The sequence below is a fragment of the Lissotriton helveticus genome, chromosome 5_1, assembly GCF_964261635.1.
Source record: "Lissotriton helveticus chromosome 5_1, aLisHel1.1, whole genome shotgun sequence".
NCBI classification, from domain to species: Eukaryota; Metazoa; Chordata; class Amphibia; order Caudata; family Salamandridae; genus Lissotriton; species Lissotriton helveticus.
In genome coordinates, this window is record NC_136065.1 from 1589354474 (window position 1) to 1589381573 (window position 27100).

The window sequence follows — 27100 nt, forward strand, 5'->3', positions numbered from 1 at the left end:
GCTTTACATTTTGTTTATTAGTGGTTGTGTTTTTAGGTCTCGCCTACGCAGTGCGCATGCGCTGCTTAGGAGGACCATTAGCTGTCACCCTGCTCTTGGAAGCACACACTCTTGCTTGTGGCGGCATCCACCATGCAGGAGCGAGCAGCCGCGCGCATCCTAATTAGCTGTTGCTCGCTCCCGGAAGGGCAGATGGTGCCACAAGCACGAGTGTGTGCTTGAAAACAGCTGCTGCTTCTTAGCGCGATCACTTTCACGCGCAGCCACGTCACTTTCACGGCTGCGCAGCTTTTACATTTGTTGGTGTGCCATATGTCTGTAATTGTCGTGGTTTGCAGGAAACGCCACCCACATGCCTCAGGTGTTGTGCTGCAGTATTTACCAAGAAATGAAATGAAATGAAAAGGAATTTATAAAGCGCATGGCTGCCCTCGAGCGTCCCAGCGCTAAAATGAAACACAGACCACCACCAAATATAACTGAAGAGAAAGCCTACAGGGGGAAAAGGTGAGTCTTCAATGCTTTGCGGAATCTCGCTTCTTCACTGCCCGTATCAAACTCTGGATACTACCTGATCCCGCTATTTGAGCTGATTAGCCAGTAATCTCTTACTTCAAAGTCACTGTAATCTGAAAGAGCAGAGTCGTTCGGGTGGTTGAGTAATCGGAACCTGCCTCCCGTGCACTAACCTGCAGAAAATGGATTGACGTATCGCATGATACACGGAGAGAGCGACATTGATTACGGGGGTACGGAGACACATGAGAGAAGGTTGAATGCTGATAAGGTGAATTACAGCGCTGAACGTTACTGGGATGCTGTGGATTGCTATTACCTTAAGGCTCCACTCTCCGCGACTGCATCGCCGACTTTTACGGCTCCACGGTGGTTGGAGGATCATCTGGCGATCCCTGGCATGGCCTGAGCGTGCTGTTGGCTTGTCAAGAGATCTGGCTGATCAGGCTGGTGTTCAGGAAGAGATGCCGCCGAAGAGCACAGGAGCTGCAGGAGGGATTGCGGCGCTCCAGAACAGACTCTGGGAAAGTGACCAAAACAAACAACGAGGTGGAGCAGCGGCAAAACAACACAAAAGCAGTTTGATTCACAACGCGCAAGGCAGAAAAAAATGACTCCTGCAATGTTCCTAGCAGTGAAGAGAGGCGGTAAGCAGTGGCAAGGGTAAGGACAAGACACTGATAATGGAATAGATAAGGTGAACAAGGTAGAAGGAGGGACTGCAGGACAGAGCGGGGCTGAGACTGTGACGGTGGGAGCAATGGGGGGGGGGTCCCCTGAGGGACTTTTTGGGGGTTTAGCAAATAGAGAGAAAACAAACTCTGAGTTAAGGAGGGAAGGCCTGAGAGCAAAGGGGGCCGCGGAGGTCTCAGTTAATTTGGAAATGGAGGCAGTGACAATACCCGATGGGGGGCACCCCTGAAGAATGATGGCTCTAAGGAGGGATCAGATGCTGAGGTGGTTAGTGCACTGGAACTAGATGCTGAAGGCCCCTTTTATTCATTATCAGACCACTCTAGCTCCTCTGGGGATGAATCCTTGCAGATATCAGAAGATCCCCTCAATTTACCAAGTGGACGCTGGAGTGAGACAAGTAGTATTTGTTTGGAGGAGGAGTCCCCAGGAAGAAATGTGAGAACATCCAGTACAGGGACAATACGCAAGAGGTTTGCTCCACATGTGGCAGATCGGGTTAATAGACGAACAGAGCCAGGCCAATATTCTAACGGAAGAGCAGGGAATGGTCAAAATAATTAGATCTCTGCGGGTGGACAAGTTCAATGGGACAGAGTAGGACAGTCAGGAGATATCTCATTAGCAGTCATATATGAAACAATGATGGCACACAGGGAAGAAAGTAGGGCAGAGAGCCTAAAACACAAGGTGCGTGCAGGAAATTACAGAACTCGGTGCGGCGGATGACTAAAACTTGCTCAGAAATTTGGGAAATGATAACGGAAGCTGAGACCAGAATCTCGACCTTGGAGGACGCTATGGTAGCACAGAAAACGACAACCGAGGCGCTGACAACACATAGGGATGACTTATCATGGGAAATTGAGGACATGGAAAATCACTTAAGGCGGAACAATTTAAGAATTGTTGGTGTACCCGAAGGGGTTGAGGGGTCAGACCCCCGCAAATTTGTTGTTAAGCTCTTCACTGAGGCTTTTCCTGAGCTGGGCCAATGGTCATGGGATATTGAGGTTCAGCGAGCTCACAGATTCCCGTTTCAAGTTAGGCAAAATCAGGCTAATATAAGGCCTAGAGCTATATTGATATGTCTCTCTAACTTTTTGGCGAGACAGGCGGTATTTGATTTAGCCAGGCCAGATAAGCAGCGAAAAGCAGTAGGAGTGGAATTCTTTGTTCGGCCCGATTTTTGTCCCACTACTGTGGAAAAACGATGGCAACTCAGACAATTAATTGCATCGTTTCAAGCGAAGGGAGCTCAAGCATTTCTCTTAGCTCCGGCTAAATTGAAAATTATATTTAAGGATAAGTCGAGATTTCTCTCCTCTGACTTAAAGGCGAAAGAATATTTGCAAGAGATTAAGCATTAGGGGGAAAAAAGTGTATAAGGTATAAAGAGTGGTGGATGGAGACAGCATAAAATTAAGTAAAGTCAGAATGCTATGTATTGCTTCTCCTAGATAATATAATATAGTGTGAATCTGTATCATTCCGAATTCGTACATTTTATTATTTTTTTTTACATTTTCCTCCATGATTATGCTTAAAATATTTTTGTTTACAATATGTGTATGTCAATTATGGGTGTTGGAAGGATGGTATGCAGTCGGGAGGTGTGGGGTTGCAGGGGTGGCTTTGAGGCTCTCCATCACTGTAGACCGGTGGGTCTATTAGCCTCTGTATTGGGGAAAGGAGGAGGGGTGTCTTCCAGAGGTAGGGAAGGCAGGACAGGGGAGGGAGGAGGTGGCCGCAGTCTGGGGAGGAGGGTGGCTACCAAGGCGGGGGGGGGGGGGGGGTAGGGTTGGGGTAAAAATTAATAAAATGCCAGTAGCTGTGGTGGAATTCATGAAGGATAGAAAGAGGAAGTTAGGAAAGCTAGGAAAGATATGTACTGCCCTAAAAACAGGATAAATGGCAGGCCTGATTGTGTGTACATTTAATGTGCGTGGCCTTAATGATGGGGGGAAGCGACAGAGAGTAGCTGGCGAAATAAAAAATATATCACCAGATGTAGTTTGTATCCAAGCGACACATATACCATAAAAAAAAATTTTTTAAAGTCATCTGAAAGAGCATTTTGAGGGCAAGCGGAAAATACTTGCCTGCACTGTGTACTTCCGTAGCCACCTGCATGAAACGCGTTCTGTGAAGGAAGAGCCATGCTTCCAGTTTCTGCTTGATTAACATTCCTCTGAATTGTCCCTTTATAGAGAGTCTTTGTTTATAGACCCACATTGGCAAAATGCTTGAATGTTTTCTCTTGCAAATATATACGTTCTGTTGAATACATTTCAGTGAGCAGTCGCAGCCTGTTCCCCCTCCTTACGCAAAGTATTACCCTTTTCGTGTGTGAAATAATTTCTCAAAATACCATGAATTACTCTAGGTTGAGGGTGAGATTCTCTGATGGGTAGGGGCACATGTTATGCTATTGTGTGTAGAGCCTCGTTCATAAGATTCTTTCTACACGTAAAATATGCGATTGGATCGTGCTGCCTGGAATCTCGACCAGTCCTTGCAGTGGTGGTGTACCTTTGCATCCATAAAATGAAGCCAGTTCAGTTGATTAATAATTGCTATTATTTAAAAGAAGATTAAGTAACGAAATTCAGTACATACATTCTTTTTCCATCTTTAAACCTTTTATTTCTATTCTTGGCTAAAAGCCATATTCCTTGATTGGAAAAAAATCGTGCAGTTAACTTTTCCATTTCATTGAAAAATAGTACAAATGCAGACTACAGCTGAGGGAACATCATAAGTGGATCCCTCTCTGCCCCATGTGCAGATGTAATTGTTGAGCAGACTCCTTTTCCCACGTGCTACTAACATTCCCACTGGGCAGTCTGCCCAGCTGCCTAACAGATAAGCCTTAACTTGGTTTAACAAGCATTGCCATAGCCAATAGGGCTCTCTTTTGGGACCTTATAAGTATTTAGTTATGCAGCACAATATCCTTGATACAACATCATAAACTGTTGCATGGCTAAACACTTATAAGGTCCCAAAGGCGAGACCTATTGGCTATGCCAATGCTTGTTTTTATTGTAGGTGCTATGACTGCATTCCGAGGAACTGGGGTTGGGGGTGCGGGGTGGGGTTTTGGGCAGTTCACTGTTGGCTGTCTGCACGTGATATCCTGGCTGATAGATTGCTATCATATTCACGTTTTCTCCCACATGTGCCTCACCAACAGACCTTACTTGTCTGTAGTCTATTGCCCTTACAGGAAGCTGTCTCACGGCTGGGCTCATTGCCATTTTCCATTCAGAGCTGTTTCTTTCATATCTCTATCTGGGCAGTTGTAGCATCTACTCATTGTGCACTTTTTGTCACGGACGACTTTCTGTTTTTCTCTTTTCTTTCTCAAACCGTCTCTGGCAGCCAGCTCTTTGCTATGCTGTCACTTTCTGGTAGCTGTCCTTTTCTAAGCCCTCGACTAGAGTTATCCTTCCTAAACTGTCAATGATAGCTGCCCACACTGACCGCGGTGTTTTTAGATCTCGCCTGAGCCAGTGCATGCGCTGCTCTGCGAGACATTTAGTCTTGAGGTTTTCAAAGGGCTACCAGAGGCTTTTGCTGGTCTCAAGCTTGCGGTTACGCGCGCGTGCTCAGCCGCCATCTGCCTTCCTTTTAGCACGATCACTTTTACGCAGCCAATGCTTGTTTCTACATGCTTGTTTTTTTTTTGTTTTTTTGTTTATTATGTTCCACTCCGTGAAATCGTCCAGATCTGAAGGGCCATAAATCTATGGACGGCAACAGCGCGCGATCGCTATGTTGATAAGTTGCACTTTCACGGCTGCGTCAGTTTCACGGCTTCGCGCCCAATGCTTATTGAACTGGTGACTCCGCATGATCACACCACTTTATGATAAGCGCCATACACTTGATTCGCAGCAATGAGGAGTAATGAGTCAGACGCCCTGAACCATCCTGCTAAAGGTTTACAACTGTCAAATATTTACAGCGCTTGGAGGTCGTCGCAGAGAAATATCAGCATTTGCAGAAATGCGACTTCGGCTCGGTGTTCACTTCCCCCACTGCTTAGTCACACGCTTCTCTGAAGCTCTTTCGATCTTTGTCTGTTTCATGCTTCCTGACTCGCGCAGGGCGGGCCCCTACTCCTGCCGAGACTCGTTGTGCTTCTCCACTGTCTCAGACGTCCACCCTTAATTTTCACCCCTTCTCCCGTGTGGTGCTCAGCTGCGTCCCTTCCTGCTACTACTGTGGGCGCACCCCACCCCTTCCCTACTTGTTTACTTTTTGTGTTATGCCTTTTGCATACCGGTGTTGCGAGTGGAACAAACCTTTATCTGGCTATAAATTATGATGCTGGTGCAGTTTGCAGTTTATATTGTTATAGATGCCAAAGGGAGGAAACTTAATGTCTTGTGTTTACATTATTTTACCAATCATCAAAGAGAGAGGGAAAATGTAGCGAATACACTCTTGGTCCATAAATATATAGTTTAAACAACTTCGCCTTCTCCCCCCTCCCGAGACCCAGGGTGTGAGACTCTCTCACACTACAAGTGAGAATTTTAATTAAGCAATGTGCATGTGGTTTTGAGTATTTGTTGTCATGCCATTTGGCTCACTAGCCATATTTGGCCCCTTAATCGACAAACTAACACAAAATGTACCGCTAAACGCCCTAGTTGGCGTGCAGGTGTTTTTATATCTACTATTCCATGGAATCCCATCTTTTTAATCATGCACATGTCATGGTCTGACCACGCAGGCCATGCAGTACCACGACTCATCTATTAATGAGTACAGTTTATGACTCAAGCTGATCTTCACAGCCTCAGCACAAAAAACTATTGAGGGCATGGTATACCGATAAATGCTCAAGATACAGGATAGATACTAACTGTTTGTCTTGTCTTCTTTTTATGTGTGTTATTGTCCTTTTCTTTGCAGGTGCAACTGGTTCCTCTAAAATCAGAGGCTAACCAAGAAAAGCAGTTTTTTCCAAACTTGCACTTTTTACACGCCTTTTTTTCACTCACACGCCCTCTGGTCAGGGTGGGTCTTAGCGCGCCCATACCCCCGAGGTTTAGTTCTTTTGGTCCTGACGAATGCCAGGTAAATTTAAACCGTAAATGGCAGAAACATGTTGACCTGACCTCACCTAGCAGCCGAACAATCTATTTGGCCCCTTCCAATACTCTGTTTTTAATATGTCTGATTGATCACCTAATAACTTTTTTGTGACACAATCGAGGCATTTTTTATTTAAATAACACTATCACTACTTCACTTGTCACATCACAAAAACCAGCTCCGCAGTAACTCTGGCGTCGAAGCACAACAGGGAGGCACTCGGCCCCTCCCGGTGGGGCCCAATGATGAAGCATGTCACCAACCAGGTTGGTGAGTGAGTGCCTTCTATATAAATCCAAAAGATTAATATTGCTATCCCTATGCTCTCTGTTGTGGTTACAGTAACTACTCTCTTTTGTTGTTTAAACGACATTATTTTACCTACACTTGTTTTTTTTAACTTTTGTAATTATCTATTCTTGTGTCGCCTAGATATCAGTAGTGGCTCGCAAACCTACGGAATAACATTAAAAAGGCTGTGTGTGCGCAATATTCTAGTGCAGATTTCTTTTCACAATTTACCTAAAATAAATTTAACAGTAAATTATATTTTTTTAATTGGAAGCTCTGTACTACTGATTCTGTTAGAATATTTGTAAATATTTTCATTTTTTGAAAATATTCACTTTATATTTCTCATACTCATATATTTAACATAATTATTAATGTAAAAAAAGATACGAATAAGTATTGTTGGTGTTCCTCTTTAGGCTTGCGTATATTTAAAAAAAAAACAACAAATTTCACTTTTAATCTGCTTTGAAGTGCCATCTAATTAGTTCGCAATCACATTAGCGGGGCTCTTTTTCCCCCCACACACAATAGGCCAGTCTCACTGCCTACCTGGTGGGGGCTCCGCTGTGACTTGATTAAATTAAGTAATCGTGCTGAATGAAGGGGATTGCAATTTTATGACTGCATGAGCAGCACCAGAACTGGCTCACCTGCCCACACACTGCGAGGGGGGCAGTACCAGGGACCGGGGTTGTGAGAAGGGACGGGGCGAGCCTCGCTGCGTCCACTGCTCACACATACCTACCTGGCAGGCTGCCAAGCGTGCGAGGGAGGGCACGCCACGCACCGGAGTGAGTATGGATGGTGGTCTGAACAGCTCAATGTATACATAATTTTGGCATTTGTTGCGAGTTCACCAGGTGTTAGTGAAGCTCGCCGTTCGGCCTCTTGGCGCTATATACAGACTGCACTTTAATATCTAATATAATACTTTATACCGGTGCACAGTCTGCGATCTCACATTGGCCCTAGTCCGGCGTGACTAATTTGCTTTCTATGCATTTATTTTTGCCATTTGGTGTTATGCCGACATAGTGCCTGGAAGTGCAGAGTGATTTGGAGACTTCTGTTTTTTTTTTAACAGGTATATCTTAAACATTAAGTATTGTACACAGCACATTAGTGTAGTTTAATTTGGACAAAACGCCATACATTATTTTTTTTTTAATGGCCTGTTTACCTTTTGTAATTGGAGGCCCGGGAAGAGAGGATGATTTGAGCAGCGTAACCCAATTTTTTTTATTTTTTTTATCAAGTGCCACAACCATGGTGCGCAGCTTCTAAAGCAACCCGGATGCATTCTGATAGTTGTAGTCGTTTTTCTATTAAAATCACAGAAGGCAGAGAATGAATCTGTGGTGGTGAGCTGTGTGCGATATGGAAAAATACTGCATCTAAGGAGCCCACTTTTTGTAAATCAAAGGCGCCAGCTGCTGGTCCACACTGCAGGCAGGAGCGGCACAGAGCTGCTTATAGACTGTACCCCTGATCCTAACCACGCTCTGCGTTTCTAGTCTTTTCAAGCGACGGTTGCTAACCACTAACGTCACTTCCGCAGGCGTAGGTCCCGAGACATTCTGAGCCCTTAGGACATGCTTACCTACAGTGCCACTTTTGTAAAAATACACAAAACGAGATAAAACAAGAATAATAAAAAGGGCATACTTGTTGCAACCATAAGAGAAATTTGGAGAATGTTTCATTTTTTTATAATTGTTTACAACATTTTCATAGCGATTCATCTTGTATCACCAGCACCATCACTCACCTTCACCACAGCATCACTCACCTTCACCACAGCATCACTCACCTTCACCACAGCATCACTCACCTTCACCACAGCATCACTCACCTTCACCACAGCATCACTCACCTTCACCACAGGATCACTCACCTTCACCACAGGATCACTCACCTTCACCACAGGATCACTCACCTTCACCACAGCATCACTCACCTTCACCACAGCATCACTCACCTTCACCACAGCATCACTCACCTTCACCACAGCATCACTCACCTTCACCACAGCATCACTCACCTTCACCACAGCATCACTCACCTTCACCACAGCATCACTCACCTTCACCACAGCATCACTCACCTTCACCACAGCATCACTCACCTTCACCACAGCATCACTCACCTTCACCACAGCATCACTCACCTTCACCACAGCATCACTCACCTTCACCACAGCATCACTCACCTTCACCACAGCATCACTCACCTTCACCACAGCATCACTCACTTTCACCACAGCATCACTCACTTTCACCACAGCATCACTCACTTTCACCACAGCATCACTCACTTTCACCACAGCATCACTCACCTTCACCACAGCATCACTCACTTTCACCACAGCATCACTCACTTTCACCACAGCATCACTCACTTTCACCACAGCATCACTCACTTTCACCACAGCATCACTCACTTTCACCACAGCATCACTCACTTTCACCACAGCATCACTCAGCACAACCACAGCATCACTCAGCACAACCACAGCATCACTCAGCACAACCACAGCATCACTATGCGCTGCCACAGCATCAAAAAATATCACCACATCAGTCAGCACCACCACAGCATCTCTCCGGGCCAGCACAGCATCACTAAATGCCACTGCTGCATAACTCCGGGCCAGCACAGCATCACTCAACCACCGCAGCATCACTTAGTGCTTCTTACACTTTTTAATTACAACTTCTCAACATGCTGCACAGCAGCCACACTTCTCTACAGCACAGCTTAGAAACATTGGCAAAGTCAATAGCTCTACCTAAACACTTATAGGCCCCCCAATGCATAGCCAATTGGTCTCGCCGTTATGACAATATGTGTTTAGTTATCCAGCACAATATCCTTCATTTAACAACATCAAGTGTTGCATGGCTAATCACTTATAAGGTCCCAAAAGCGAGACCTATTGGGTATGCCAATGCTTGTTTCATATGCCTTCACTATTAGCTGTCTATTTCACGTGTCCCCACAGAGAGCTGTCTTTCGTCATGTCCACATTGACAGCTTTGTCTTTTCTGTGACCTGCAAGATAACCCTTTGCCCCCACACTTATCCCCACCTACCAGTGTCCTCAGTCAGAGCTCTCTTTTTCAGTACACTCGTACACTAACAGCTTTTTGTGTTCTCACTGAAGCCTTCTCTAATTTTGACCGCCACACACTGACAACTCTCTCGTTCCTGTAGCCTCCCTAAGTTCTGTACTGTTGATTCAGTTTCAGTTGGCTAATTTCCAAATGATCACTGTCCTTTTCTCCTTACCCTCAACCAACGTACAGTTGTCTCTTCTCTTCCCTGCACTTCCTTTAATAGCGGCAGCAGACCTTTCTTCAGACACCCTTCATCTAAACAAAGGGGCATTGCCTCTATTAACGTGAAATTGCTTCATGGGGTGCTTCTAAACAAGCATTTGCAATACAACAGGTCTCGCATTTTATAAACTCTGACCTATTGGTATTGCAAATGACAATGCCTTTTATTATTGCATTTTTTTAAACACATAAATAATAGGCATTGTCATTTACAATGCCAGTAGCTCAAAATACCGCAATTGCGTGACTTATTGCATTGCAAATGCTTGTTGTAACCTTATTGCTTGACTTTTCACCTGGCACCCTTAACTCTTCTGGGCCCAACCTGGGCCCTACCTTGGAGCTAAAGAAGTCTTCTCCTATGCAAACCAGTATCTATTCACGTATGCTAGATGACCATGCCCCCAGAGCACAGCAGCAACCTGGGGTACTCCCGCCACCTGCCCGAGGGATAGGCTGGACGAATGGGTCATAACTTGGTCCCTAGGCACAGACTGCATTTTTCCAACACACCAAGGGGCCACCAACAGCTAGAGGAACTATGAGTAATAGTACAAACACAATTTTCAAAACCTGAGCAGAGCTAGCATAAGTAAATGTACATGTCAATAACGACACTCTTCCATTCTTTCCTTCAATTTATTGTTCCCACTCCTTGACTTCTTCATATTATGCCAGTTCTCAATTCTTTCCAGCCACTGGGTAACCAAATTAAAGATTCTTGCCACAATCCATAGAGAAATTCTTCAGCAAATGGAAGGCCAAAAGATCTTGCCAACACGTGTTTCGTCCGGTTTTTATGCCAACAGACTTCGTCAGGGCTAAAAACAGACATGAAATAGCCTTAGATCACACTTTAGACACCCTCCATTGAACATATGGTATTCACATGGCTAGGCTTAGAAAAAAATGAAGAAATAACTCACAAAATAGTACAAAGTTGAGATCCATTACCAAGTACATAGAAGAAGCAGGTGCTCTCGCGTGGGATTTAAAGGAAGAGAAAAGCCTCAGGTGCATGAAGGAAAAGTGCAAGCACACAAGAAAAACCAGAAGAATGTGAGGGTAAAAAGTAAGAAAGTACCCATTATAAACTCCAAAGCACCCACACTTTCCACTATGCTTAGGCATAAAGAAACACAAGAAAACTTAACAAAATTATGTACATCATAAATGATGACAGAGCAATACATTGAATGGTCCAAGGGCCATACACCCATACTAATTCAAGTTCCTAAATAGAGACGCACAGTATATTAGTGACCATTTCAACCCTACCACTGTCTTATTCTCCAAAACAGTAGACATACGTTGTATTAGTTCAATATCTAAGTCCAACCAGCAGTTTTACCAATCCCTACACCTGCAAAAGCAGAAAAAGCTACACAGCATTCCACAAACCCTTTCCCATCAAGTCAGATCAGAAAGGAATATTGATGTCAAAAAAAGGGGGAAGAATTAAAGAAACCTAATATATCTGTCAAATAATATAGCACCAGACGGATTTATGTACTTTGAATTCATGAAACCGGAGCTGCAAGTACAAAGAGTGAAAGAGCGGATATTGACGCGTTTACAAATGAATGTGACATAGTATACTAGGACAAACGTTATCGACATCTGAGCAAGCTTCCATAATACAAAAGTGGGCCACCCTGCTTCCATATAGAGAAGGGACATAAACAAATCTTATAAAAGATGCAACATAATCTAATAGGTTGAATATAGTCAGCATAAAAGTAAATGTCCATCATTTAAAAAACGGGCCACCCTGCTTACATAAAGTAAAACGACACGGGTATAAAATACAACGAATATTTTAAAACATTATCTAAGCAAAAAGTATTACCTCAATAAGTAGAGGCTGTAGCTTTAGGATAGACCTTTGTCTATCTGTATTTATAACTTTTGGTAGTGGTTGTATTATTACCTTTGAGCATATGCTATCTTGGAATATCAAAGAAAAATTGTACATTATTTTGCGCACTTTTTCCCTACTGCCAATCTTGTGAATTATGAGTAATATGGTAAAAGCTATGTAAGCAACTGACTCACTCTCCCAGTAAAAGTAAAAGGTTGTGAAATTCTGCCAACACCCCATTTGAGGTCCATGTGAAACTGATATTCCATTTGACATATTTCTAATAAGATGCCAAGGTCACCAAGGGTGTCCCAACCAATAATAAATTCACCATGCCCCAATATGACAAAAGGCAGAAAACGCATGATAAAAAGTGTTACCTACAAGAAAACAAGTTATAACATGATTCCATCAGTGTACATCCTAGAAAATATGAAAGGAGGGATGGATGGATGGGTGGGTGGGTGGGTGGTTGGTTGGGTGGGGGGGTGGTTGGTTGGGTGGGGAACAAAAGAAGACTCCTCGGCACAGTGGCCAGGATCATGTACACTGGAGGCGGCGGCATGTTGAAGAGAGACGGAAGAAAGAGACCAAGCCCTGCCTCGCCATCCTCTTTAAAGGGCAGGTTGCTGCGACCACGCCTTGGCTGTTCCCATTCCCAGCGAGATCCACCTTATGACAAAGGCACCGGAAGCAAGGTGGTGGGCCAGATCAGAGTGACTAATGGCTACTGACCTGCCAACTTGAGTCCACTCACCCTGCTTCGAGCTTCTTCTAATCTGCTTTTCTCATTCTGGAGAGGAAGAGCCATAGAGCAATGGTTGTGTATTCTGTTGTAGTTGAAGTGGATCGAGATTTCCACTTGTCACTGTCCATTATCCATAAAATCCACTATTGTCCCTTCCGTGCAGTACAAAATGGAAATCTTTCACATAAACTGCTGATTGTCCTTGGCATCCTTGCCTTCACAAGACCAAATACCTTCCGAGTAGTTCTCTACACTTACATATCTAGTAGATTTATCAAATAGGAATTCAACTTTCCTTTGTACTGCTTTGATGAAACACATAACCTATAAAACAATCTTTATAGTATGGTACCAATTTCTGAATTTTCCATTGAAATAAAATGTTGAAATCTATGCCAAGGGCCCACCTAATCCACAACATCACCCCTCACCCCTCTGAGCCTTCTTATGGACGGCACACTTTGTGTCCAGTAGTTGTCAGTGATCTGTAACCGCACATTACTCTACCAATGCATGTTCATTTGCAAACTTATTACTGCCAAAGGAGCTCTCCTTGATGTGTAGGGGCGTTCTCCTACACCTTAGACTGCTCAGAGGAGCAAGTTACAGTAAGACATTTCCCTCAGTTGGTGGTGAAGTTGAAGTACTGCTGCTCGTTCCTTGAGTGAAGCAATAGCAAATAGAAATCTATATATTTAACAATAACCAATGTCTGGAGTATAATTTAACCCCATCCCACCGCACTCCAACGCGAGCTAACTTTCAACCATTGCTTAAATTGAATGGTCTGATCCTACTGGGGGTGGGATACTATTATGAACGTATCGTAACACACCTTTTTTGGAGTTTGTTAGGCTTGAGTTGTTCCGTCACTTGCTTGGTCGGATTGTAGTTTTGATCTGTACACCCTTTTAGTTGCAAGTTACAGCTCCTTTTGTTTTTTTTGCAGCCAAAGCTTTTTAGGTTGAGCTTCAGCGCAGCGCGCAAATGCTGCGGGCCTCTTGGAGCTGACCAGCACTTTGCGTACGATAGAGCAAGCTCGTGCTCCAAGTCTTGATATTCCATTGGCCTTTGCGTGCGACTTTTTGTCCCACCTTTTTGCCCCACTGTTGACGCCCACGGCCTAATGCTTGCAGTTACGCGCAGCGGCATTTGTTTCCAATTAACGTGCCCAGACAGGCGCGATAATTCCAAACAGATTGGCTGCTGCTTGCTCTCGCGCCCTCTTTTGTATCCCTCTCCTATAGTGTATAATTTTTGCTGCCGGCATGCAAGTTCCGGCTCATGTTTCCCCTCTGCTCGACTTTTTTGGCGCTCAGTCACAGGATCTCTGCTTCCATACTTACCTCCTCGCCGCCATACCCCAAGCGCCCTCGGCAGGTCGACGGTAGAAACGCCCATCATTTGAATATGTGTCTCTATGCGGTGCCTGTTTGCGGTGTGTATGCTGGGCCTATCTGTGGTGTCTGTGTATGCAGTGTGTGCATGCAGTGCCTATCTGCGGTGTGTGTCTGTGTGTCGTGGCTGTCTGCAGTGTGTTTGTGTGCATGCGTGGTGTTTCTTCTGTGTCAGCTGTGTGTGTGTGTGTGTGTATGTGTACATGCTCAAATTTGCACTGTCAAAGTACTTTAATGCCTGTTTTTTTCTGCAACGAAACACACGCTCCCCACAAGCACCTGTGTAGGCTGGTGTTTGCACATTGGAAAATAAGGGTGCCATAATCCAGCATAGTGCAAAGATAATGCAACTCGAGGTGCCCCGTGATTCATTGACAGTACAAAAGGGGGTGGTGATGGACGGAGCATCTGAATCAATCAAACACTCACACCCAGTCAAAAGATCTGGGTTTAATCCATCACCGTTCTTTAGCCCACTCTGCCCCCCCAGTTCAGACATGGCTATAGGCAAATCAGTCTGACCCTGTGCCTCATGGGAACAATCCAGCCCGAACTGCCAAGCCATGTCTTTCCTGGACCGGAATCAAGCATCCTAGGACCGGTTTCTGGCTATCAGCCGTGTTCAGCCAGGATAGCTTAACTCCAGTGGCAAAGTGAGCAAGGGACTCACGTCTGAGCATACCCTGCCACACTTATGGCGGCCAAAAGCGGTTCAAAGGGGGGTGGTGATGGACGGAGCATCTGAATCAATCAAACACTCACACCCAGTCAAAAGATCTGGGTTTAATCCATCACCGTTCTTTAGCCCACTCTGCCACCCAGTTCAGACATGGCTATATACAAATCAGTCTGACCCTGTGCCTCATGGGAACAGTCCAGCCCGAACTGCCAAGCCATGCCTTCCCTGGACCGGAAACAAGCTTCCGAGGACCGGTTTCTGGCATTCCAGCCGTCTTCAGCCCAACTTGCTTGAATCCAGTGATTCATTGAGACAGCTCCAGCCCCAGTAGGTGTGTACTTCGCATAGTATTTTGTTAATGAACCCCATTTTTACTAAAATTGAACTCGGCGGTAGAGATGCACAACAATGGATACTAATGATTACAGGTCAGGCATTTTAGGGCCGAGCGTTGTGGTCGATGAGACACACTACATTGTAGTAGGAGTCAAACTGAATAGTCTCTTAGTAATGTAAGCTTATTTTTTATAAAACTCTTAAGTCCACAATTTACACATTGCCAACTTTAAGGGTACTTCATTATTTATCGACCCTTCCAGAATACAAACTGTAGTCTATAAAAGTGTCTCATAAATAATAATGGCAACATTTCGCACAATACAGACTAGCATTTCATTAGACCCCTGAGGTGTCTGTCACGAACGCTGACCCTAGTAAATTTCCAACTGTTTCACGTGCAGACAAATTATTTTTATAGACTCAGCTCGTTCTTGGGCCCTTAGAGCCAAGCCGGAACCCTGGTTCAGATAGTCATGTGAATTCTTGGCCTCCCCACCTCTGTTAAATGCCCATTGTGGTTGGTGGTGTCAATGTCGTCTTGGCCAGAGGCGCAACTAGAGACAAATTTTGGGGTGGGGGAGTGGGGCTAATCCTTTCAGCAATAGGCACAGTGGAGATGCAGGGGCTCTCATAAGGGGCAACAAGCATTGGCATAGCCAATGGGTCTCGCCTTTGGGACCAAGGATATTGTGCTGCATAACTAAATACTTATAAGGCCCCAGAGGCGAGATCTATGGGCTATGCCAATGCTTGTTTACTATGCAAGCCTGTCAGGCGTCGACTTTTGGGTTTCAGGAAGGGGCACGATTGGAGTGGGGGAAGTAATGGTAGTGGCGATCTCTCTCAGTAAGCAATGTTTTCCATGTCCGCATCCTAGCGCTGGGACACTTTGTAAGAAGTAGCCATGTGCTCTACAAGTAGAAGTATTATTATTAGAGTGCTTCATGGGGAGTTCAGCACTGCCATCATATCCAGTGTCGTGGACTCTTAATTGAACTTTCTCTTACCTGCTTTTTCCTTGTTTTCAGGTGCGGGGGAGTCTGGGAAAAGCACCATAGTGAAGCAGATGAAGTAAGTGCATCAATCCCCATGAGATTTTTGTTTTCATTTTCACATTACAGAACACACAGGTCAACTTAGTTTGCACTTCTGCTACATCTCTTGCATAAGCAATAACATAGTGAGTTATTCAAATCCTATAAGTAACAGATGTTTAGATTCCTATCTCGCATAAAGCCTCCAAACACGGTGACAGCAGTCTTCGTGTTCTCTGTTTTCTTCCACCGTGATGTAAGTGATCTTCATTCCGTTGCAGGATCATACACGAAGATGGATACTCGGAGGAGGAGTGCCGACAGTACAAGGTGGTGGTGTACAGTAATACCATCCAGTCAATCATCGCCATCATAAGAGCCATGGGAAGACTGAAGATCGATTTCGGGGATGTGACCAGAGCTGTACGTTTCTTGACTACTTCCTTTTTCGCTTTTGTACCTGATCATTTTAGAGTTTATCACTTGAGGCAGAGAGATGTTTGGCTATAGGCATAGCTCCTATGGAGATTGGCAGGGTTGAGTTTAATACTCTTGTAATTTTCTTGCAGGCATTCCAATCTTCTCTTCCCAACACAGTGTAGATTTTAATTGCGTCGGAGTGCATTTCCATACCTGTTGGTGTGCCAGTTTTGAATGTGGCTAGTGAGGGCAAGTAGATTTGCTTCTACTGTTGGACAGTGAACTGTTATGTAGGTTGTCAGCAAGGTAGCTCGGTTTGTGACTGGTAGTAGGATGCTTATGCATAGAGGTGAGGTGCATCTTTCCAGTTGCCATCTGTCCACAGACTGTAGTGATATATCCTTACTCTATGGATTGCGAGGCATTGCTAATTTTGCATGCAACTGACTGGGTTAATTCCCCAGGGCCATCTGACCGTAGTCGTAGACTTTAGCTGATCACTTTTCCTTCCCAATCCAGGAGGCTCGATACATTGACACATCTTTCAGACCCTGCAAAGCGAGTGAACACTTTGCCATTTGTTCCATTAAAAAGGGCCTATGTGCATTCAAGTAGTATTGGGCCGAATGGGCAAAGCCACTAGAATTATGTGATTCTGGAGACGCCACTTTTTACACTCCGTTATGGATTTGCTGCACTTGCCACATATTCTCATCATATTCTTTATATTTTGGCGACTTAAAACACACAAACTTGTTTCTAGCTCAGACAGATTGAAAGTTACTACTAACTGGACATCTGTCAGCTGCTGATTGTTCTGTTTAGTTGTTAAACTGATACTAATGAGACGAACCTTTTGCCCAGCTAGTGTAAACGTGTGGAAGAAATGACAAACCTAATGAAGTAATACTGCCATAAAATGTGCTTTTACTGTCTGTAGTTTGCTTTTCTAGTTGCTAATTTAGGTAATCCCACCGCACAATTGGGTCCCTCGTTGCCGCATAAGTACAGTTGCATTGCTGATCTTATCTTATCTTATCTTATTACAATATTTCTAGAGCGCACTGTCACCGATTGGTTGCTTGGCGCTATGATCAGCAATAACATGAACATGGAGGGAAGAGAATTATGAAAATGCTTGTCTGAATAGCCAGGTCTTCAGGGCTTTCCGGAAGGAGAGGAGATCTTGACAATTCCGGGTCTCCATCGGGAGAGAGTTCCACAAGCAGGAAGCGAGGGTGGCAAACCTACGACCTCCTGCACGTTTTAAGTTGAAGGAAGGCGACTGCAGGAGGTTCTGATAGGTAATGACAGGTATGGCATCATAGTCTTAAGCAGCCTCGCTCAATTTGATTAGGAACATTTGCCCTGAAACACAAGCAAAAAATGGTGCATACAAAATGTTCATATTTCGTCTTAACTCTTTTAAACTCGATACTTACATTTCTGACACCATAGAAGAACCCTGCTGGGAACCGACCAACCAATTACAAGCTTGCGCCGTATATTCTTAAGTGACTATACATTCCTAATACATTTGTATTTGAGCTACATTTTTCAATCATAAAAAGTTCTAAAAATTTTATTTACGCTTCAGCTACTCGTGAACGTCGATGTACATTTGTTCTTTCTATAATTGGATCCAAGACTTGATGAAAGTAAAATGCATCTGACTAGTCTGCTTCTATATACGGGACTGTACAACTCGCGCCCCCCCCCCATTTTCAAACAGGGAACCAGTAGCACCTGTACACAAAACCTTGAAATATGCATTATTTAGGTGCTAACCTCTTAGGTCACACAGTTTATCTACTGGATACAGTCTGTTGTATAGTGTGAACGCGTTTCATCTAGGAGCTCTGGCATACCCAGCCCCTCGGCTGCTGAGTAAGCACTGCAGCTGCTCCCACAAGACGATCCAGAGAGACCACATCTTACGTTCTGCGTCCGTCATGGGCATAAATCCTGGAAAAAAAAGAAGTGGGGGGGGGGCTAACCAAGTTAAGCAGTATGCATGTGACATAGCACATGACTTTGCATGTGGCATCACAGGGAATGACCTCACAAGAAGAGGCATCAGATATTAAGACCTCACACATATGTTTAGCAGGTCTATGATGAGTATATTTAAGCTCATTACGATATTTAGCAAATTAGATTTTGCGTCAGGTTGTGCCAAAAATGTGGTGTAACCTCAACGCAAAATCTGGGCCCTAACTAATGTGTTTCTTTTTTTTTTAAACTCTGCCACGAAGAAATTGGCAAACACAAGAAACATGGCAGTAGATAAGTTCCTGCCTAGCTGGTTTAAAAGTCTGCATTTTGAAATATCTTATGGGGATAAGGCACCTGCTGCACAGACCTTTTTGTGCCCAGAAAATCTCAGTGAACAAGAATGATAATGGCAAGATAACTCTATAGGTTAACACTTTTGATAGTGATCTGTGTTTTCTAGTCCCAGATTTGAATCCGAGTAGTATAGATGGTTAATGTGTCTCCTGCAAAGCACATCATGTAACATGCAGATGACAGATTTGTATTTTATGTAGATAGGTGAGTGGGTTACTGCTTTTAACACAGCAATTCTTATGTTCTTGCAGTTCATAAGTTCTAATCCTTCTGATATAGTACATTGGGCTACGAAGTAAGGCACTCCTACACCTTGTTACCTTCACTGTCTTATATGTATCACATCTTCTGTACGGAATTACACACTTACAAGACTTATTGTCAACAATCTGTAAAATAATCTGTATGGTACGTAAGGCGCTCTGACACTGCATTGGGGTGAGTAGCGCAAAAAAAAGAAATAAAATATTGATATTTAGATTATTTGTTTAAATACTGGGACATACAGGGACTGAACAAAGTCAAAAGCATGACACTCTTAAGTACCTGTGAAGTGATAACCAGCTGTGTCTTTGTTTCCCCTCCATTGCATTTGCATCTCCAGGCAGCACCAGTCAGGATCCTATTGGAGCCAAAGAAGGCCTTATAGCCCCATAACTTCTGCCTTTATCTTTGTCTCAGCTGGAGGTGAAAATTGTGAAGTCCCCTCCCTTCCTGCACGTTGCTGCTAGGAATGGAAATCCGACAACGTGCAGGCACTACTGAACATGTCCTGGTGTCCGAAAATTACACAGAGACAAGTTTAGCATATTTTAGTGAGGCAAAGCTTCTTGGCAGGGTGGACTGTGAAAATAGTGGGTAGACACTGTCTACCAGCGTGCACCCCTGACTTGTGTCCTACCCATAATTTACACAATCAGCCAATTTGGTCCTTATCGCTCCAAAGGTAAACTTTGCTCAAGTGCCATGTCCCTTCCAGTCACATTACAAGAAAGCAGGAGGCAGATTCTTTCCTTCTACAGACAGTTTCCAAGTTCCTGGTACGCTGTAAAGCACCGTTGTGCCCAGTGCTTTAAATGGGCCGGTACAGATTACCAGCACTTTTTGGGTTTCGCCTGCCGAAAGGCTGCGCTCTGCGCAGCCTTTCAGCGCAGGTGAAATCCTATGTCGACACTAAGCACTTCGGGAACGTCCCCCGGCTCTCATTGGCTAGCTCCATAAATGGAGGCTAGCCATTGAGTGCCGGATCTGTCCGTCAAGGCCGGACCAGATTCGGGGGCGTTCCCGAGATTTTTTCCCAGGGCGGAGTTACGTTTTTTCCCGTTCCCTCCCCTTTCACTGAAAGTGAATTCAGATGCGCTGTCCATTCCCGCCCCCTCCGTGTCCTCTCCCGCCCCCTCCCGCTGTCCGTCCCGCCCCCTCCGTGTGCCTTTCCGCCCCCCCCCTCGCTGTTCTGTGCACGTTTCCCGCCCCCTCCCGCCCCCTCCCGCCGTCCGTGTCCCCTCCCGCCCCCTCCCGCTGTCCGTGTCCCCTCCCGCCCCCTCCCGCCGTCCGTGTCCCCTCCCGCCCCCTCCCACCCACTCCCGCCGTCCGTGTCCTCTCCCTTCAAGAATGCTTCGAAGGGCTCAGGTGCCGCGGCGTCAGGCAAGTCAGCAGAGTCCTGTGGGGCAAGGGAGGGGAAACGGGGGTTAGGGTGAAGCACCGTTGGCATGGTGCGGGGCTCCCGTGTGCTGAGGGAGCCCCGGGGGAAGAGACGGCAGGAGCGGAGTTGTGTTCCTCCAGCTGACGGAAGTCCCGCCCGGAGACGCATGGAGCCCCGGAGGAGAAGTGCTGGAGTTGGGCTCAGCTGCCACACGAAGCCATTGGTCATCAGAATGAAGTATGTACCAGAGAGAGAGAGTGCCGGTATGTTTTAAAATTAAGACTTCTGTGCCATATGTGTGTTTTTAGACAGCCTGCATGACACGCACTGGTGCAAGTACTCTTAGGTAGAGGCGGTGACATACCAGTAAACCATGGCCAGGGCTGACGGGCGTGCAACTATTTATGAATATAACTGCTCACTCTCTCAAAAAGTGTATTTTTTTTGAGAATACAGCTTACAGTCGGGCTCTGAACTAGGCCATGTGTACTTCAGTCAGCCTCTCTTCCTGAGGCTTGCCCTGCCCCACCCCCCTCCCTCCGATGCCTTACTGTGTCGTATGGTAATGGCTTAGAATAGCAATAACATGTATTTTCAGCCTCGGGTAAATAATAAATAATGAGCGGGGCTGCGAACCCTGCTATAATCCGCAAATTGATTTTTATTAAACTGCTCATTGTGTCTTTTTGAAATAAAGTACAGTCTGTGTCCGGGTTGTGACCCCTATGGGTGTAATGTCTGATATTTATGTTTCCCTCGTTCTAATTCCATGGTTTTGATTTGCGGAAAAAGTGTCACACCTAGTTTTTGAAATGTCACTCATAATTACGCTGAAATTATGAAAATGTCACACAAAGCAATCTGAAACCTTGGCAGCTATGAACCACTACTTTAAAATCCCTTAGTTAGGCATCGTCCACTTTACCACAGAGGGGGGAGAGAAGTAATATACCCATAATCCCTCCTATGCAGGCACCTTTTCTATTCACGAGGAAGGGTGGAAATATTGACACAATCTGGATCTCAGTGGTGGGCTTTAATGAGCTAGATTTGTGCAAGTCGTTCCCTGTCACCCTCCCTTTATATCTTAAAGGGCACAGTAATATTGTAGCTCATTCCAAAATCGCTTCACCTTACACCCTAGTTAGTGAACTCCGTGTGCCTATAAAACAGGACTGACTCATGGAAAGGTTACCAGTGTCACAATAACACCAGTCATCCAATCAAGGCTGCAACACTGCTTCCTGGTCTGTTGTTCTTTAATAATAAGATGGCTGGCACACAATGGCGGGGCCTGTTATTTTGTCTCTTAATTGTGCTCACCGTCCTTTTTCCCCAGCACCCTCCCCTCTTCCAAGGGGCGGCAACCTGAGGGATAGCCCCGGGCGCCACAAGCTCTAGCTACGCCCCTGACAGGTCTTGATGGTAATAGATATGAAGCTTGTAATCTAATAATCTAGGAGAATATTAGTATGAATATTTACCCCTTTGGTCATTTCAGAACCTGATTTTCGATCAAGTAATACAGATTCTCACATTACCTTGTACATAAATCGGAATCCTGGTTATGGTAAATACATTCTTTTTAGTCCTTAAAAGCCAAATATTAATATTCTGAGTGGGTGTGTGTGGCTCTGGGTGGGTGTGTGTGTGTGTGTGGCTCTGGGTGTGTGTGTGTGGTAGTAATTGCTGTCTGCTGAGCTCGTCCGTAGGGTACAATAGGTCTCACATTTGCAAGAGATTAAGCTAATGGCAATGTAAATGACAATGCCATTTATTTATCTGTTTTCAAAACCAACACATAAATACAAAATTTGTCATTTACAATGCCAATAGCTCTAACTTTTCCAAAGGCGAAACCATTGCATTGTAAATGCTTGTTTTATTTTGAGATGGAGAGTACCGGCACTAATCAAGAAACAAGCAGGTACTCTAGTACAGAGTACCCACACTTTTATTTTTGCAATTAAAACACTGGTGGTGCCGTTTGGCACATTAGAGCCATGTAACATTATTAAAGGACTAAATGGAACCTGGTTTGATTGTCAAAGCTATGTCGTGACCTTGAACAAATTGGCACTAAAGAGAGAAGCTGCTAATAGGAGGGGAGCAGTGAGCAGCATAAGTGGGGGAAAAACAGTTCAATAACGGACATTCACCAAAACAAGATCACTTCAAGAGCCTTGCTGAAGGGAATGGGCACGTCGTTTCAATGTTTGTATCTTAACCAAACCCCTAGCATTTTGCAGCATGAGATGGCAATGAGGGTCAAGAGAGGGGGGCATGAGTGGCCTGGGATTGTTGGGGGACTGGTGTTCATCACAGGGGTGGGAAAGGAGGGCCCTGTGCATTTTAAAGGCGGGCGAAGGAGATACTTAACATCTCTGCCGCCTGCTAATTTGTTGCCTACCCTCATTTTATTGGCTCAGCACACAGCAGAGCCAATAAAAGGAGGATCAGCCTCAGTATATTTTGAATGCCAATTTTTGTGGGCACTTTTGTAAAATCACAGAATTTTTACAAAAGTGCAGATTTCGCTATTTTTTTGCTAATCGCAGTATCCTGGGGTCTGCTTAACTACCACAAAGATCTCCCAAACTGAAGAAACTAGAGCACGGCGACCAGGAGGTGCCCACAATTCTTTTGAGGCAGAAATAATCAAGGCAAAAAAGAAGTGTGTGTAAAATAGTGTCTTGAAAATGTACCTTTACTTTCACAGTAAGCCCCTGTAATTGGCATTTCACTCATGCAGAGCGGACTTTCAGCATGCAACAAATGTCCTTGTGTGTACAGCCTACCCAGTTTAATATTCCCGTTACCAGCCCACTTCTTTTTTAATAAGTTGAATTCACTTTCTACTTATTGATAATTTTTGGCAGCTTTCTTCAGAGTAAACAGAGGAACTTCACTAACTTTCTAAGACCCGGCGGAATTGGCACGATACCTAGCTGGACCAGACACACAGGAAATGGAGACGACAACCCTGTCAAGCAAAAGAAGCGCCTCACCAGATCCCCTAAGCGAATGAGCAGAATCGCTAAAGAAAACAACAAGAGAATACCTCGAGACTCTATAGTAACACAATCAACCTCATGTGCCTAAAGAACTACAGACGCACACAGCATATCTACCTCAAGCAAGAAGAACTTCCAGAGAAGCATCCAGCCATATAACCCCCGATATCCTTTAACTTTTAACCTATATGCACGACTGAACAACAATCAGACATTTGCGATGGTCAGAACTATCCCGGGGTTGTAGGGGGGTGGGAGGGACCTTGCTGTCACACGTCTACAGCAACAAAGCAGTAGCAGGGGGAGGGAGGTAGGGGAGAGAGGGGGGAGGGAGAGGGTAAGGGGGCAGTCCCGTCGGGTATGTTTGTTACGTTTGTCCTGTGCTGTCAGCTTGTCCCGTCCACGTCTATGTCCACGTCTATGTCTACGTCTCGGTCCATGTCCAAGCCAAACTCTCAGACAGGTCGTTCAGGTCAACGGAACCACAGCAAGTAACCACTAAAGCCCACGAAGGTAAAACACAGAACCCGGGATGAAACTGTAAGTCAGAAACCCCATGTAGATACCCAAAGTGGCCCGCAACCGTAGCACAGACCCTGAATAAAAAAAACACAATACAGACTGACCTAAAAATAGTATCCCTCAACGTCAAAGGCCTAAACCACCCCATTAAGAGAAGGAAAGTATTAGACTATCTAGCAAAGCCAAAGAGTGACATTATCCTACTACAAGAAACCAAACTCTCCAAGGACGACGCGACAAAACAAAATGCGAGGTGGATAGGTCAGTCAGCCTGCTCACCGGCCGTAGGCAAGAAACGAGGTGTTATAACCCTGATAAATAGCAAATCCAACATAACCATCGAAAATGAGCAGCACGATAGCGAAGGCAGGTTCCTAATTAAACAGCTAAAAAGAGGCGTAGAAACTATACTGGTAGCCAACATATATGCACCAAACACAGACGATACAAAATTCTGGGAGGAAGTGACAAGAGAAATAGACGCAAACCAAACGGACCAAATGATAGTCATGGCAGGTGACTTTAACCAAGTCCTGGATCACACCCTAGACAGACAAACAGGAGCCCAGGCTCGACCTCCCACCTCCCATAACATTCTAAGGAACATATGCACCTTGGCGCCTGCAACATCCAGACACCAGGGATTACACATTCTACTCCAACCCACACAACTCCTACAGTAGAATAGACTACATCCTCATCTCCGGCTCCCACACACACATGATAGAGCACACAGATATTGCAGCCAGAACAATCTCAGAACACTCTTGCATCAGCCTACAGCTGACGGGCCAACACAACAAACACATAACCCGCAGATGGCGCCTCAATAACATCACCATAGCAAAACAGGAAGACAGAAACAGAATCGAAAAAGCCATCGGAGACTACATCAAAGAAGATGACACACCAGACATAGACCCAAAAAGCCTGTGAGATGCCCTTAAGGCGAACATCAGGGGCAAACTAATCGAGATCAAAGCCAGAAGAGACCGAGAAGCAAAGGCAAAGCTAGACCGAATAGAAAACGACATAAAACAACTAGAGACCAAACACATTAAAGACACTACAAACACAGCCGCTCTGGTAGAACTCACAGGGAAAAAATACGAATTTAATCGGATTCTAAGCGAGCGAGCAGGTCTATGGATAAGAAAATATAAACAAATCAACCTATGCGAAGCGAACAAGGCGGGGAAAATCCTAGCGTCATATCTTAAACACAAACAAAGGCAACATTGCATCACCACAATCCCAGACGCCCCAAACAAAACACACACCACGCACAAAGACGTCCTACACACGCTCATGGAATTTTATGAAGACCAGGAGGGCTGCTCAGCTTACCTGGACAGCACGAACCTACCCAAGATAACGACAGAGGAAGCCAAGACACTAGGGCAAGACATAAAGATGAGCGAGATCAACGTAGCCATAAGAGCACTAAAAGATAAAAAAAGCCCCAGGACCAGACTGATATACCGCACCCTTCTACAAAATGTTTCATGGCCAGCTACTGCTGGTCCTGACGAAAGTCTTCAACCACTGCGCCACAGTAGGAGAAGTAACCAAATCCATGTAGCTAGCCAACATAGTTGTAATACCCAAGGAAGGCAAGGACTCACAATTGCCCAATAATACCGACCCATTTCACTAATAAACTTAGACTGCAAGCTATATGCCAAAGTCCTAGCCACAAGACTAAGCAAAGTGCTCCCTCAGCTGATCAGCAGCACTCAAGTAGGTTACCTCAAAACATGCATGTTCCATGACAACACTAGACTCCTCTGCCAGGTAATTGAACACTCCTCCAAATCATACAAATCAGCGGAAGCAATCACACTAGATGCAGAAAAGGCTTTCGACAGAGTATCCTGGCGATTCCTAGAGAAGAGCATGCAAGCATACAACCTAGGAGACAGCTTCACAAATAAAGTCATGGCACTATACAAAAACCCCAAGGCGCAGATAGCTATAAATGGAACTACATCACCCCACTTTAAACTCGAAAGAGGTACCAGACAGGGATGTCTGCTATCCCCGCTACTTTTCCTGCTGGCACTCGAACCCCTGATTAGAGGCATTCCAGCAAACAGAAACATAGCGGGCGTAACTATTAACAACACTACAGCTAAGCTTGCAGCCTACGTAGACGACCTGCTCATAATAACGGAAAACCCCACTCAATCCATACCAGCTCTAACGCATACAATCGAAACATACGCCAAACACTCAGGATACAAGCTCAATAGAGACAAATCAGAATGCATGCCCCTCAACATGCACACATCCAAAGAGATAATGGGGGACTCGGGCTGGCTTGGCAACCCGAGTCTATAAAATATCTAGGCATCCAATTTGGGAAAAACCTGAGAATCACACTAGAACTGAATGAGAATGCCACACTGGACAAGATCAAAGGACTTCTAGAATCCTGGTCACCCAAGTTCATCACCTGGTAGTGGAGGATAGATACAGTCAAAATGATGGTTACGCTACCCATGGCATTCACCGAAGAATTTCACAGAAAGATTGAGCAAATGCTAAACAAATTCATATGGAGAGATAAGAAACCTAGATTAGCCCTAAAAAAACTAAGACTAGAGAAGAAGCTAGGAGGGCTCAACGTGGCCGACCTAAGAACCTTCCAGACAGCCTTTATAGCCAGACAAGGGATACACTGGGTCCTCCCTAGCCAACCATACACACCAACATGGCTCTCTATTGAGAGGGCCATCCTAAACAACACTGATCCCCTAACTCTCCTCACCGCCAACAAGCATGCACAACTGAACAACCCGATCTTTAAGATCACAAGACAGGCACTGCTCAAGGTAGACCAAAAACTCGAGCACAGCATCAAAAACTCACACTGGGAAGCACTCTGGGCAAACCCCAAGATTACATGCAGAGCGAAACCCCTGGACATAAAATCATGGAAAGAGCTAGGCTTCTCCTACCCAGCGCAGCTAGAGGCAGAAGGGTCTCCGCACACTTTAAACAACCTGAAAGCTCAGCACACACTCCCAGACAGCGAACTATACAACTTTCTAGCTATAAAAACAGCCATAACAAAATCTAAGCTAACCAAGCACAGACCTTCAATCTTTGACTATTTATTTTATTTTTATTTTAGAGGTTTTAT

General features: G+C 44.9%; 1 protein-coding gene across 1 annotated transcript in view; it reads left to right on the plus strand.

Moving 5' to 3' along the window:
* Positions 1-27100, plus strand: part of GNAI3 (G protein subunit alpha i3) — a 332572-nt gene that overhangs the window by 140985 nt on the left and 164487 nt on the right. The window contains exons 2-3 of the mRNA XM_078644767.1: positions 16003-16045; positions 16290-16431. Coding sequence (XP_078500893.1) covers positions 16003-16045; positions 16290-16431 — 185 coding nt within the window. The remainder of the gene's footprint in view (positions 1-16002; positions 16046-16289; positions 16432-27100) is intronic.